The sequence below is a fragment of the Eulemur rufifrons genome, chromosome 1, assembly GCF_041146395.1.
Source record: "Eulemur rufifrons isolate Redbay chromosome 1, OSU_ERuf_1, whole genome shotgun sequence".
In the NCBI taxonomy this organism is placed as follows: Eukaryota; Metazoa; Chordata; class Mammalia; order Primates; family Lemuridae; genus Eulemur; species Eulemur rufifrons.
Genome location: NC_090983.1, coordinates 100,744,975 through 100,760,018, shown reverse-complemented (window position 1 = coordinate 100,760,018; position 15,044 = coordinate 100,744,975). Strand labels below are relative to the sequence as shown.

At 39.2% G+C, this 15,044-nt stretch overlaps 1 protein-coding gene across 5 annotated transcripts in view; it reads left to right on the top strand.

Annotated features, from left to right (window-relative positions):
• Window positions 1-7,095: 7,095 nt before the first annotated feature.
• The window catches only part of IWS1 (interacts with SUPT6H, CTD assembly factor 1), a 44,582-nt gene continuing 36,633 nt past the window's right edge, over window positions 7,096-15,044 (top strand). For 3 of the 5 annotated variants that reach the window (XM_069463739.1, XM_069463691.1, XM_069463908.1), the window contains exons 1-2: window positions 7,105-7,402; window positions 9,417-9,532. In XM_069463739.1, coding sequence (XP_069319840.1) covers window positions 7,369-7,402; window positions 9,417-9,532 — 150 coding nt within the window. In that variant the 5' untranslated portion in view covers window positions 7,105-7,368. Of the gene's footprint in view, window positions 7,403-9,416; window positions 9,533-15,044 lie in introns of all 5 variants that reach the window. The other 2 variants (XM_069463785.1, XM_069463844.1) reach the window with 1 other exon arrangement.

Below are 15,044 nucleotides of genomic sequence, written 5' to 3'. Positions count from 1 at the left end.
TTGTAATAACCACTATATAACTACATGGTAGATAGCTAACCTACCATGATTAAAACATGATCCTTCTTTTTTATTTATTTGTTTATTTATTTATTTATTTATTTTGAGACAGAGTCTCGCTTTGTTGCCCAAGCTAGAGTGAGTGCCATGGCGTCAGCCTAGCTCACAGCAACCTCAATCTCCTGAGCTCAAGGGATCCTCCTGTCTCAGCCTCCCGAGTAGCTGGGACTACAGGCATGCACCACCATGCCTGGCTAATTTTTTCTATATATTTTTAGCTGTCCATATAGTTTCTTTCTATTTTTAGTAGAGATGGGGTCTCGCTCTTGCTCAGGCTGGTCTCGAACTCCTGAGCTCAAACGATCCGCCCACCTCGGCCTCCCAGAGTGCTAGGATTACAGGCGTGAGCCACCGCGCCCGGCCTGTTTATTTATTTTTATTTCAGAATATTACAGGGGTACAAATGCTTTGGTTACATAAATTGCCTTTGCAATGCCTGAGTCAGAGCTACAAGTGTGCCCATCCCCCAGACAGCGTGCACTACACCTGTTAGGTGTGAGTTTAACCATCCCCCTTCCCCCTCCCCACTGCCTGACACCCTATGAATGTTACTTCCATATGTGCACACAAGTTTTGAAAACATGATCCTTCTTCTATCCAAATCTGCCTTTGTCCTTCAAATACCAGCTCAAACAACCCTCCCCCAGGAAGTCTGCCCTGACTGCTACAGTTTATTCTAGCCTCACCCCCTTTTAATCTCCATGACATTTGTTCTCACATCAATTCACCTCTCAGCATGTACTTTTTCAGAGTAGGACTTCCTGATGGATCGTAAGCTTCTCAAGGCAAGAATCACGTTAGATTTTGTTGTATCCTCACAGTTCCTAATGAAAATGACTAACATATATATATATATATATATATATATATATATATAATATTATGTCCCAGTAATCAATATTTAAATGTATTAATGTATTTAATCCTCATAACTCTGTGAAATAAATAGTACTGTTATCTCCAACTTATAAATGAGGAAGCTGAAGCACAGAGAGGTTAAGCAATTTGCCCAAAGTCATACAGCTAGTGAGTGACAGAGCCAGGATGCAAACCCATAAACTTGCACGATGAGTGAGCTTCCAGTAATTACACTGACTTAATCATAGATGCTCCAGGAGAGTTAGCTTATATGTCCAGTGCAACTGCAGCCGTTTGTGGGCAGGGAGCTGCAGAGCTAATTCTATCTGCTCTAGTCTCTGAGACCAAGGGAGCAGCAAACCACCTAGAAGCCAACTGGTCTGGGCAGGGCAGGATTTGCTCTCGGTGCTGGTATGTATTTACCATTCAGAGCCCTGGAAAAGTGTCGCTGCCCATGAAAACTCACTGCTTCTTTAAACTGGTTTTGAAAAACAAATTTTATTTCTGCAGTTCCTAAAACTAGAGATTACCACACCCCTGTCACTTCTCCTAAATCTGCTTTTAATATAATTATCTTTCCTGCTTTGCAGCTCCTGTGAAACTCAGCCCCAAGAATATAAACCGTCTTCAAATAGACTGTTGGAACCAAATGGATACCCAGGACCTCAAGGGGGCCCCTGTGGAACTCCTTCCCTGACCCCGTCATTCAATCACTTTATGAGTGGCTGTTTACTGAGCCCCGGTTCTGCAGCAAACCATTCTGGGCAGAGAGGACTCACACGCGGTTCCCGTGCTTTGGGGCTCACACAGACACAGCGCATGTGGAAAGAATTCCCCAGGGAACCCTCTACTTGCTTGTTTGTTGTTAGGCAGAGAATTCCACATCTCTCTCCTTGTCGGCTGGATTTGGTGACTTGCTTCCAAAGAATAGAGAAAGAGAAAAATAGTAACTTTACACTAGAAAAACCTACAAGACACTACTCTACCCGAGTGTTATGGGCTGAATTGTGTCTCCTCAAAATTCATATGCTGAAGCCCTAACCTCCAATACCTCAGAATGTGACTGTATTTGCAGATAGAACCTTCAAAAAGGTGATTAAAATGAGGTCATGAGGATGGACCCTAATCCAATCTGACTGGTGTCCTTATAAGAAGAGGAGATTAGGACAAGACACACACCGAGGGAAGAACATGTGAAGACATGGAGAGAAGATGGCCATCTACACACCAAGGGGAAAGACCTCAGAAGAAACCAACCCTGCTGACACATTGACCCTCGACGTCCAGCCTCCAGAATTGTGAGAAAATAAATTCCTGTTGTTTAAGACAACCCGTCTATGGTATTTGCTATGGAAGCCCAGCAGACTAACACACCAAGTGATCAAATTAACACCACTTGCAACAAGTCATGTTTATATGCTGTAACAAGAAGAGCACTTCACCCCTGTGGTCTCTCTTCCTTCCCAAAACTCATCCTAAAACTGTCAAGATCATGAAAAACAAGGGAAGTTTGAGAAGCTGTCATAGATCAGAGAGATGAGGAAGACATGATGATTAATGCAATGTGATACCCTGGATGGGATCCTGGGACAGAAAAAGGACGTTGGTAGAAAAACTGCTGAAATCTAAATAAAGTCTAGAGTTTTGTTAATAGTATGCACCAAGATTGATTTCTTAGTTTTGACAAATAGAATATGATAATAAATGGTAATGTAAGAAGATAATATCAGGAGAAACTGAGTGAGGGACATATGGAAACTCTCTGCACTATCTTAGCAAATTTTCTGTAAATCTAAAGTTATTCCAAAATAAAAAGTGTATTTCAAAACAAAGAACCCATTTGAGCCCCTGTTTTCAATTCTTTTGGGTCTATATCTAGGGGTAGAATTGTTGGTTCATATGGTAATTCTATGTTTAACTTATTGAGGTACCACCAAACTGTTTTTTACAGCACCTGTGCCAATTTTATATTCCCAGCCAGTAAACATATGAAGATCCAATTTCTGCATATCCTCACCAACATTTGTTCATTTCTATCATTTTGATTATAGCCATTCTAGTTGGTGTGAAGTGGTACCCTGTTGTGGTTTTGATTTGTATTTCTCTAATGACTAATGATGCTGAGCATCTTTTCATGTGCTTATAGGCCATTTGTTTATCTTCTTTGAGAAATGTCTATTCATATACTTAGCCCATTTTTTTTTTAATACAGATTCTCACTTTCTTGCCTGGGCTAGAGTGCCCTGGCATCAGCCTAGCTCACAGCAACCTCAAACTCCTGGGCTTAAGTAATCCTCCTGCCTCAGCCTCCCGGGTAGCTGGGACTACAGGCACGTGCCATCATGCCCAGCTAATTTTTTTCTATTTTTAGTTGTTTGGCTAATTTCTTTCTATTTTTTTTAGTAGAGATGGGGTCTCGTTCTTGCTCAGGCTGGTCTCGAACTCCTGAGCTCAAGCAATCCTCCCGCCTCGGCCTCCCAGAGTGCTAGGATTACAGTTAGCCCATTTGTGAATTGAGTTGTTTATATTCTTACTCTTGAGTTTTAGGAGTTCTTCATATATTTTAGATATTAAATCCTTATCAGATATATGATTTATATAAATGTTCTCCCATTCTGTAAGTGGTCTTTTCCCTCTCTTGATAATGATCCTTGATGCACAGAAGTTTTTTATTTTAATGAAGTCCAATTTATCTGTTTTTTCTTTTGTTGCCTATGATTTTGATATCATATTTAAGAAACCATTGCAAAATTCAAAGTCATGCAGATTTGCTCCTATGTTTTCTTCTTAGAGTTTTATAGTTTCTGCTCTTGCATTGTAGCTGTTTGATCCATTTTGAATTAATTTTTGTACATGTTGTAAGATAAGAATCTAACCTCTTTGTTTTCCATGTGGACATCTAGTTTCCCCTGCACCATTTGTTGACGAGACTGTTATTTCCCCCATTGAGTGGTCTTGGCACCTTTATCAAAAATCAGTTGGCCATACATGTAAGGGCTTATTTCATGGCTCTCAATTCTGTTCAGTTGTCTATATGTCCATCCTTACGCCAACACCATACTTCTTGGTTACTGTAGCTTTGTAGTAAATTTTGAAGTCAGGAGGTGTGATTCCTCCAAATTTGTTCTTATTCAACATCGTCTTGGCTATTCTGGAGCTCCTTGAAATGGCATATGAAATTTGGGATGGTTTTTTTCATTTTGGTCCCAAAGATGTCATTGAGATTTTGATAGGGATTGCATTGAATCTGCAGGTCACTTTGGGCAGTATTGCCATGGCTGCATGGTATGTCATTGTACTGATGATTACTAAGTAATTATCTACTATTAATGAGCTTTCAAGTGGGTCCTGGTTTTCAATATTACAGTCTTGGCAGAACAAATCCTGCCTGTGTCCTACTGAGTTGTAAGGCTGAGACCTGTGAGAACACGCAACTAGCCAGGGCAGCGGGCTTAGAATGTTTCATTTGTTTTTTTCCCTGTAGGGCCCTCTAGTGGCTCAAGCACAAGAAGCATGGTCAGACTTAGAGACCTGGCTTTTCTGACAGAAGAGTGAAGGTAAGGGGCCTTGAAATCTTCTTAGTCAACCCCCTCATTTGACACATGGGGAAACTGAGGCTCACTGAAGTCTGGTAGCTTGTCCCAGATCACTAAGCACAATAAGCCAGAGCTAGACCCAGAACCTAGGGCCCTGAGTCTTCAGTCTGCAGCTCTGCCGATGCCAGGCTGTACCCTATATTGATTGTGTGGCTTCTTGCTCCCTGACACGTTCAATAGATCACAGCGTCTCAACAGGCTGGCCAAATAAATCCTACATTCACTTAGGGAACTTAGTGTATCTGGGTTATCGATTAAGGGAAAAAGAGTTCTGGACTGCTGCAAGCTTGCCTCTCCATTCTTCTCTTCCCTGTCCTTACTATCCTTGGTGGGAAAAACATTCTGTCTTCTGGCTGCCTCCTCCCCACCACCATGGGCTGACGGTGTGGGGTGTGGGGTATGGGGGATGGGGAGACAGCAGTCCTCAAAATGCAAGGAAAGCAAGATTCAGAAAGGCACATCTGTGTTGCTCCAGGATTTCTCTACCAAGGTCCCAGAAGGACAGCCAGCTGGTGGAAAGGAGCTCTGGAGAACTCTCCTGAAGTTGCATTTATATTGACAAACAAACGCTTTAACGTAGGCTATATGTTTACTTGAAAGCTGTGTCCTGTTTCAGTAACTAAATTGTCGGCTTCCTGAGTGAAAAAACTAGATTGGATGCTTCTCTGCAGACTTCTGGAGCTAACTAAGCACATAGTTGTGTGTTCAGTCTGCTTCTATCTCATCATTCAGTTAGTTTTTATGTTAAAATTCAGTAATTATCTTCTTGTAATTGCATTGTTTATCACCCAATCACTTTCATGGCTGTTGGTCTTATATCTCTGGTGAAACTAAAAGGTTTTGACAGGCAGGATTTGCATTGGGTTCCCTTCCACTAAACCTCTTTCTGGACTTTTGCCCTATTCATTCTTCCCTATTTACATAGCTAAAGTATCACTCACTCTCTCACTCTTTAGAAAAGAGCTTAGGGTGGAGAACCTGTGGCCTTGGAGCCACATGTGCCTTTCTGGATCCCTGAGTGCAGCCTTTTGACTGAATCCAAATTTTACAGATCAAATTCTTTTAATAAGCCTATATCCTAAGGTCTTTTCTGTCAAATGGAAGGAAAAGAATATTTTAATTTTGTACCTTTGGTTCCAGGCACTGTTAGTTCTTTGCTCTTCTGATTCTTATGACAGCCTAAGAAGATGTCATTCCCATAGCTGAAAATGCAGAACTTGGATTTCAAAGCTGTTTCCACTACACCAGGGAAAGAATACCCATGAGCTCTTTTGCAAGAAAAGTGGGAATTTCCAGAGAGAAACTACCTTTCTATGTCTTTTTCAGGGGCCTAGATCTGGGCTCTGCCAGCATATTCTGACCAGGTTAAAAATAGGTCATGTATTTTCAGTAGTAAGAAAAGACTTCATTTTTCTATAAGTCTACACCTACTGGGAGATCTTTGCTTACACCTCCACTGGCCCTCCTCCAATCAAAAGGCAAGAAAGTTCTTGTCCTTGTCTAAGACAAAAACAAACAAGTAAGGAAATGTATTTCACTCAGGCTATTGCAATAGGGAGAGTACCCCCGACATAATCATAGTGTCTTGGCAGCATGGTTTTGCCTTAGGCTTTTGTAGGGAGGAAGGTGAGATGCTTGGTATTAATAGTTAGGATTGGATTGTAATCAGAAGTTTCAGTCAGGTGAACAGAAAATGTTTATCTCTGTGTCTAGCTTCAGGAGGCAAAGAGTTCTAATCTCAACTAATCACTCTAGAGATCATGAACGAGAATTTGGAAGATTTGTATCTGGCCTTATCAATAGGGGCAGAAAAAAGGAAAAGGTCTTCGGGCTTGTCACTGGCGAACAAAGGGCTCATCTGCACGACTTTTATATAAGTTACACGGAGAAGGGCAGTTCTTTACAGTGAACCCTTCCAGGAACACAAATAGGTGAGGTTCCTAATCATCGCTGTTTTCCGGAGCCTAAGGCTCAGGTAAAGTTCAACGCCACCTTCCTCAAGGTTTCATTAGGGGACATTTTCTGGAAGCAAAGACACGTACTTCTTATTGTTGAACAAATGACTAAGATGGAAATTAAGTCGTTATTTTTAAGAAGAAAGTAAAATGCTTTGAAAGGAGGCACTTTTGATCACCCCAGTTAGAAACGCATCCTCTCTCTCTCTCTCTCTCTCTCTCTCTCTCTCTCTCGGCTTCAAACTGCAAGTCCCAGAGGGCCATGCGCCACTTCCTCTACGTACTAAGGGCGGGAATCCAGCGCTTCGCTGCATGATGGGAACATAGTGGTTGAGCCAAAGAAAGGAAAATGTAATTTTAGCGGGACTTCGTTTTTCGGAAGAGTAACTCAAAAGCTCATCAAACAAGGCGCGGACACAGAACCGAGAAAGTAACATTATCATTACCACGGAGGACAGATCGGGCTCCTCCCAAACAAGGTATTTAACTAAAACCCGAGCTCCCGCTCAATTTTCCCAGTAGTCTCCTTTCCGGTCGTGACTTGCGTCATTACCGTTGCGTCTTTTCATTGGTCGGTTGATGGGCGACGGCGCCTGCGCGCTGCGTTCCTTTGAGGGTCGTGGGCCGACGCCATTTTGGCCCGAGAGGCGCTAGGAGGAAGTACAGCGCCGACCCCTTCGCCTGCCGGCCTCCTGGGTACGGCCTTTTCTTCCGGGGCTTCTAGGTCGAAGCGTTCTCCTCTGCCGCTGCTGCTTTCTTAACTCTCGGCACCCTCCAAACTCTCCGGTCAGGCGGGAACGTCTGAGCACCGGTCCGCGCCATCGGGGGTCACACCGCCAGGAAGGAGGTGACGGGGGCGGCGCGGGGTGCGGACACTCCCCGCTGAGAGCCCGCCTGCCATGGACTCGGAATATTACAGTGGCGACCAGTCAGGTGGGGCTGAAGTTCGGGGGACAGGGCGGGGGACGGAGCAGTAACTCGGCGAAGTTTGGCCTTGCACCTTCGCGGGGAGGGGAGGGAGGCCCTGGAGACGGTCCCTCCCCTGACCTGGCCTGAAGTGGACTGAGAGGCCGAATGGGAAGAGCCCGCCGACAAGCTGTGAGCCCAAAGTTACAACCTTGGGGAGGATATTCTAAAGGGAAAACCATCTTCTCAATCGGCCAAGGTTTTTGCTGAAATTGAGAATCACTTCCATATATTAAGCTCCCACTGTGTGCAAAGAGCAAGGGAGGAGAAGTGTCTACTTAAGGATTTTTCAGGATTTTTCAGGATTTGAGAGTTTTCTGAGAATCCTAGGGGCGAGGATCTTCCATAGACTTTTAACTCCGCGAGTTAGAAGTAGTTTAATCTCGCCTGTAACAACACAGGGCATAAGAAAATGCGGGACCGTTGTTTGAGTTGCATAAATTCTTTAGAGTAAGGAGTGCACCTCTGGCACTTATTGGTGGGTTTTGTGCTTTTCCTTCACCGACGTTTGGTCTCCTTTCCTTTTTATTCAGTAAACACTCAACTGGGCTACACTTTGCTGGCACACTGCTAGGCACCCATGATAGAAAGATGAATGAGGCAGAACCTAGTGGGAGAAAACTCGTTACGTTTGCTTCCCCTTTGTGTGCTAGTTCTATTTGGGCATTCTGTATCAACGTGCTTAAATTGTTTAAGCGTTAAGCGTTTTTCTGTTTTGAGTTCAGCTTGTTTCATTATGTATGACAGCAAGTAGTAACGACTACAGGCTTCCAAGCATGCTCTACTCTTTTGCTTAAAACGTTTCCTGATGTTTTTAGAATAGTTTTTTCAATTCATTTGTGTTTTTAAATTACTTTTTAAAAAAGTAATTATATATAATACGTGTACATAAGTTCTAAAAAAGGTAACAAAAAAATAGTGCCCTGATTTACGCCCCCCCCCCCCCGACTTTCTGTTCTGTTAGCTGTTTTTTGATATTTACCTTTGTGTTCCTAATTTATGCTGTCTCTTGTTGCATCATTTTTAGGCATTCTGTAGTGAGTACCATTATGCTAGGACAGTATTTTAGCCTCTTACCTGCCCTCTTCTCCCCCATACTCCCACTGTTGCAGCATAATTGTTAAACTTCAAAACTGTTTTTATTATGACTATATAAATATTTTTTACTCCTTAACTAAGTAGAGTAGCTCACTAGTATGATAGTGATTGCATTCTTATACAACTTTTTGATTTTCCTGGGGTTGACTATTTCATTTTAAAAAATGTTTATTTTTATTAACCCCCAACTAAGTTTTCCTGCATCCTGAAACAGTCCTAAATTCCTCTGAATACAGTTTTATTTATAAAGTATTGGTTACAGTTAGGTAGCAATTCATATTTACCATTTTGTAATATTATAACATGCATTAATTTAGTGCGTTTTCACTATTTCTGGACTGGAGTTTCTTGCGTTCTTCATAAACAAGTAAGTACATCACATACCAGGAAGTGTTCTGACATCTAGGGATTCAGCCGTGAACCAGAATCCCTGCTCCTGTGGCACTTTCATTCAAGTGGAGAAGACTCACATTAAACAACTTGGTAAATCAGTTAGACGGTGGTAGGTGCTATGGAGAGAAAGACTCAATTTTTAATTCAAATAGTTAAATGGCACACTGCTTACTTTTTTTTTTTATTCTCCCCTCCTCTTTCTGCACACTGTTATTTAGAATTTGTTGACTTGGTTTTTAGTGGTGTTTCTTAAGCTTCATTCCTTCTATGATGTACTTTTGCTGCCACGCATATCCCAGTACATGTAACGGTTGTTGGTATTAATTGTATGAGTATTGTTTAGTGCAAAGTATTAATATCATTAGTTATGCTTTGTGCGTGGTAACTTTTGCTTTTATGTAGTATCTATCCTTGATTCATTGTGTTCATTTCAGCTGTAGATATCATCCATCTTGTACCATAAGTGGGTTTTTGTTTTATTTTTAAGCAGATGATGGTGGCGCTACCCCAGTACAGGATGAACGAGATTCAGGGTCAGACGGTGAGGATGATGTAATTGAGCAGCACTCCGGATCAGACACTGGAAGTGTAGAACACCATTCAGAGGTATTGGCTAAACAACATCTTTGGGGAGATTTTCCCCTTGCATTCTATGAGATCTGTTATATTTAGGAGCTGTAGAGTCCCTATCATGGGGTTAGTCAATATAAAATAATAGAAAATTTCTTCAAAAATAAATAAATAGGGATAATCTGGTTACTGAACAAATCACAGGGAAATTAGGTCTGATTGGGTCACATTTCAAATGTTAGGCAGTTTTTTAAACAAATTTTTTTATTTTTTGAGACAGGTCTTGCTCTGTTGCCTGAGATAGAGTGCAGTGGGGTCGACACAGCTCACTGCAATCTCATCCCAGGCTCAAGTGATCCTCCTGCCTCAGCCTCCCAAGTATTTGGGGCTACAGGAGTGCACCTCACGCCTGGCTAATTTTTCTATCTTTTTTTTTTTTTTGTAGAGTCTGGGTCTTTCTGTTTCTCAGGCTGGTCTTAACTCCTGGCCTCAAGCGATCCTCCCACCTTGGTCTCCCTAAGTGCTAGTGGCTCACGCCTGGCCTAAATAATAGGCAGTTTTTAACTGTGCATATCAATTCAGAAAATGAGCCAGGCCTTTGATATTTGTCTAAGTTTCCCTATTCCCCAAATAATGTCTTATTGGGACAATAAACATTTGCAATCTGAAGAAATGCCAGTTGAAATAGAAAGTTATAGGGGTTATTGCCTATCAAAATTTGTATCAGGATTTGGCCTTCTAATTTTGCATTGTTACATGTATATAATACATATAATAACAAAGCAAATGTAATTTTAAAAGTTGTTTTTGTTGAATACAGAGTAGTATTGGACCTTATGTACATTTTAACATAATACATAAATATTTTAAAACTACTTAATTTGCGTTCCTGGTTATATAGTCTCTACTGCACGATGTTAACAAGATAAAATTGGAACATTTTTTCAGTAAATCAGCCACAAGCTTTGGTAGACACAAACTGAAACAAATAGGAATGATAAAGATGCCATATGTTTTCTTTTAAGAACTTTATATGCCATATACTTTGCTTGATTACACATGTGCAGAAAAGTGTCCAATTTTTAGTAAGAATAATTCTTAGAAATTGTAATTAGTATATTCACATGTTTAACAAATATTTATAGAGCTCATGCTATGTGTTAAGCTCTTTTTTAGGTGCTTTGGACATATCAGTGACTAAAAGTCAAAATCCTTCTCTTGGATTTATTTTCCAGTGGGAAGAGAAAGACATTAAACAGTATATATTTTTTAAATATTATACAGTTTGTTAGGAGGTAAAAAATGCTGTGGGGAAAGAAGAAAATTAGAAAAGAGTGAAGGGTGCCAGGATGGAGGGCAGGTTTTGATGTCAAATAGGGAAGTTGATGTAGGCCTTAAGAAAGTGACATTTGAGCCAAGGTGTGAAAGGAGGTGTAGGGATAGCCACACAGATATGTATATGTAGGAGAAGAACTTTCCTGGCAAAGACCCAAGATGGGAGTGTGCTTGATGTCTTCAAGGAGCACCAAAGAGCCAGTGTGGTTGTAGTGGCATCAGTAATGGGCAGGGGCGGTCAGAAAGCTAAATGAGGGTGTGAAAAAGGCTCATCTTTTACAGATTTTTATGTCACTCAAGTTTTTGTGTGGTCTTAAACATTTAGAATAAATTCTGATATACTAATTAATGATAGGTAGAAATTACTTGATAACATAAACATTGTTACAGAACATTTAGTGTATGATATTTCAAATTTCTACTTTGGAAACAGCATCAGGAGATTGACCAGTGTCAGTTTAGAACCTGTTAGGGTGGTCACCGTGTGGCTTCCTGCTGCACTTGTCAACATAATGTGGGCTCACCTTTCAGCATCTTCAACTGCTTTTTTTGTAGTGATGATAATGGATTCTGAATAAATAAATGTGTGAGTTGAAAGTTTGGAAATCAGTCCTTGACTTAGGATCAACTTACCATTTTCGACTTTACGATGGTGCAGAAGCTGTATGCATGCTTTGAGTACCCATATAGCCACTCTGTTTTTCATTTTCAGTACAGTATTCAATAAATTACATGAGGTGTTCAACGCTCTATTATAAAATAGGCTTTGTGTTAAGTGATTTTGCCCAACTGTAGTGACTGATGAGTATATTCAGAGTAGGGTAGGCTAAGCTGTAATATTCGGTAGTTCAGGTGTACTAAATGCATTTTTGACTTAAGATATTTTTAACTTAACCATGGGTTTATTAGGATGTAACCCCATCAAAAATTAAAGAGTATCTGTATCTAAAGTTTAAAGAAAAAGATTATGGGAGGCTGAGGTGGGAGGATTACATTAGCCCAGGAGTTCTCCAGGCAAGACTGGGCAATTAGTGAGACCCCATCTCTTTATAAAAATTAAAGTCAGCATACTGCTATCACAGAAATGACTATTAACTTTTGACATTATTTCTCCTGCATTTTCATTCTCTCACATGTGTATAATGTGTATATGTATTTTAAGTTACTTGAGATTTTATTATATATACTTTGTATCTATATATTTAATATTATTTTTATCTCTTCACTTAAGATTATACTTTAAGTATTTCCCCATTTCATTAAAGGTTTTTGCTAAGCATAATTTTTAATAATTTCATAATATGGATGCAGGATTCCTTATTCAATGATTCCCTAATCATTTAGACTGTTTAGCTGTTGTGAACAACGCTGCCCTGAACATTTTTGTACATAAACATTTGTGATTATTTGTTATTGTTTCATTAGAAATCTGCCAGGGGAATTAACCTGATTAAAGAGACCAGATGATTTTAAGGCTTTTAATAGATACTCCCCTACAGGAAGGTTATCCGAATTTGCTAAACCCCTAGTAGTTTGAGAGTGGCAATTGTAGCCTTAAGTGTTGGGTTCTGTATTAATGTTCTTTGGCCTATTTAAAATGACTTCTAAGGAGAAATTTTGGATTGTTTTTGCATTAAAAGTTAATGGCATGTTAAAAGTACAGTTCTATTAAATGGAGCAGTGCACATTACAGGACCAAAGCCCAGAAGATATATACTAGTTTCTAGTAGCTGTAATAACTTGACAGACTTAGTGGCTTAAACCAACATATTTATTATCTTACATTTCTGGAGGTCAAGTTTCAAATGAGTCTTACTGGGCTAAAATCAAGGTGTTAACCAGGGCTGTGTTCCTTCCCCAGGGGAGAATACATTTCCTCGTCTTCTCCAGCTTCTAGGGGCCACCTGCATTTCTTGGCTGAGGCCCCTTTCAGCATCTTCAAAAATCTGATCTCTTCTTCTGTCATCACATCTGTGTCTCTTACTCTGATTTTCCTGTGTTCCTCCTATAAGACCCTTATAATTATATTGAGCCTACTGGATAATCCAGGATAATCTCCCCATCAAGATTCTTGCCTTAATTACATTTGCTCAGACCCTTTTGCTGTAAAGTAACATTTGCAGGTTCCAGAGGTTAGGGTGTGGACATCTTTGGAGGCCATTGTTCTGCCCATCACAGGATGGTACTCCCAACATAATTTTCCAAATAATGATTTGCATTTTAGAATTAAGGCTAGTATTTTTTTTAATTCATTTCACCAACAGTATTTACTCTGCACACATATCTTTAGATGTCTAAGGAATATACACACACACTCTGTAAGGTAGTGGTCAGTGTAGGAAATGCCGATAAAATTTTGAAGATTTTTGCAGATTTATTAATCACTTTATTAGAAGGCAGTGTTATTAGAAAATAACTTTTAACTTATTTTTTTTAAGTAATTGTACATAGGTAAGTTTCATGTCAGACTACCTTAAGAAAATAAGAGTTTATTATACTATATACATAATGTATGGGGGCTCTAAATCTTTCTGTCTAGGGAGTGTGTTCTGTCTATTTGTCATTGATGGGCCAGCCTAATGGCTATTCCTAATATCTGTTTCTTGTATGGTTGGCTTTATTTTTTTTTCCAAGTTTTGAAAAAACTCAGTGATCAAGACAAATATTTTAAAACTCAAAATTAATATAGAAAGATATGATGAACAAAATATCAAAATCTTAAAATCAGAATCAGTAACAGTGCTGTATTTTTCTATATTGTTCAAGTTTGCTGTTTCCTTGTTGAGCTGATGTCTAATAGTTCTATCCAACTGTTTTCTCCGTTCTTGAAAATGGATACCGAAATCTCTTAACTGTTATGATTGAATTATCTATCTGTTATTCCCTTCATTTCTGTCAGTTTTTGCCTCATATAATTTGGTGATCTGTTGTTAGGTACATATATATTTGTAATTGTTATATCTTCCTGATGCCAGTACTCTTTTGTCAGCATAAAATGTCCTTCTTTATCTCTAATAACATTTTTTTTGTTTTAAAGTGTATTTTGTCTGATATTGCTATAGCCACTCCAGCTTTCCTGTCGTTGCTGTTTGTATGATACATCTTTTTCTGTCCTTTTGCTTTCAGTCTATTTATGTCTTTGAATCTAAAGTGTGTCTCCTGTTGTCAACATATAGTTGGATCATGTTCTTTAAAATCCAATGTTTTTCGATTGGATTATTTAATCTATTCACATCTAGTATTGATAGAGTTGGAGTCTGCCATTTTACTTTTGTGTTTTCCATGTTTTATGTCTTTTTGTCTCTATTCTTTCTTTACTGCTTTCTTGGCATTAAGTGGATGTTTTCTAATGTAGCATTTTAATTTATTCACTTTTTTTTAGTGGTTGCTGTAGGATTTACCATGTACATCTTAATTTACCAGAGTCAGTTTCAGATGAATTGTATCTTAATTCCAGTGTTAAAGAGAAATGTTACTCTTGTGTAGCTCTATTCTTTTTTTTCCGCTTTTAAAAATACTGTTATACATACTGCATCTATTAATGTTACAAATCTAAAAGTACATTGTTATAATTATTTATCTTCTCTGGTCATTGCCTTAGCCTAGTACAACTTTGTTCCTACCCATTCGTTTGTGCTATTATTGGCAAATACATTAAATTTCTATGTGTCACAGGCCCAACAGTACATTGTATACATATTATTTTATGCAATTGTTATCTAAATCAGAAGAAAGGATACAAATATTTATACTATCTTTTATAATTATATAATTATCTTTATAGTGCTCATTGTGTTTTCATGTGGATTCAAATTGCCATCTGAGATCTCATTTTGAACCTGAACTTCCTTTAGTATTTCTTGTATAGTGTGTCTTCTAGCTACAAATTCTCTCAAGTTTTGGTTATCTGGGAAAGTATTTTTGTTGTTGTTGTTAAGTCTTTATTTTTTTAAAGTAATCTTGTTGGATTCTTGGTTGACAGGATTTTTGTTTTGTTTTGTTTTTGGGTTTGTTTTTTTTTTGGCCTTTGGGCACTTTGAATATGTTATCTCATTGCCCTCTGGCCTCCATTGTTTCTGTTGAGAAGTTAGCTGTTAATCTTATTGGGGTTCTCTTGTAAGTGATGAGTCATAATTTCCATTTCTATTGATATTCTCTATTTGATGCAACATTGTCATCATGCTGTCTTTATTTCTGGCTCCTGTGTTCCTTT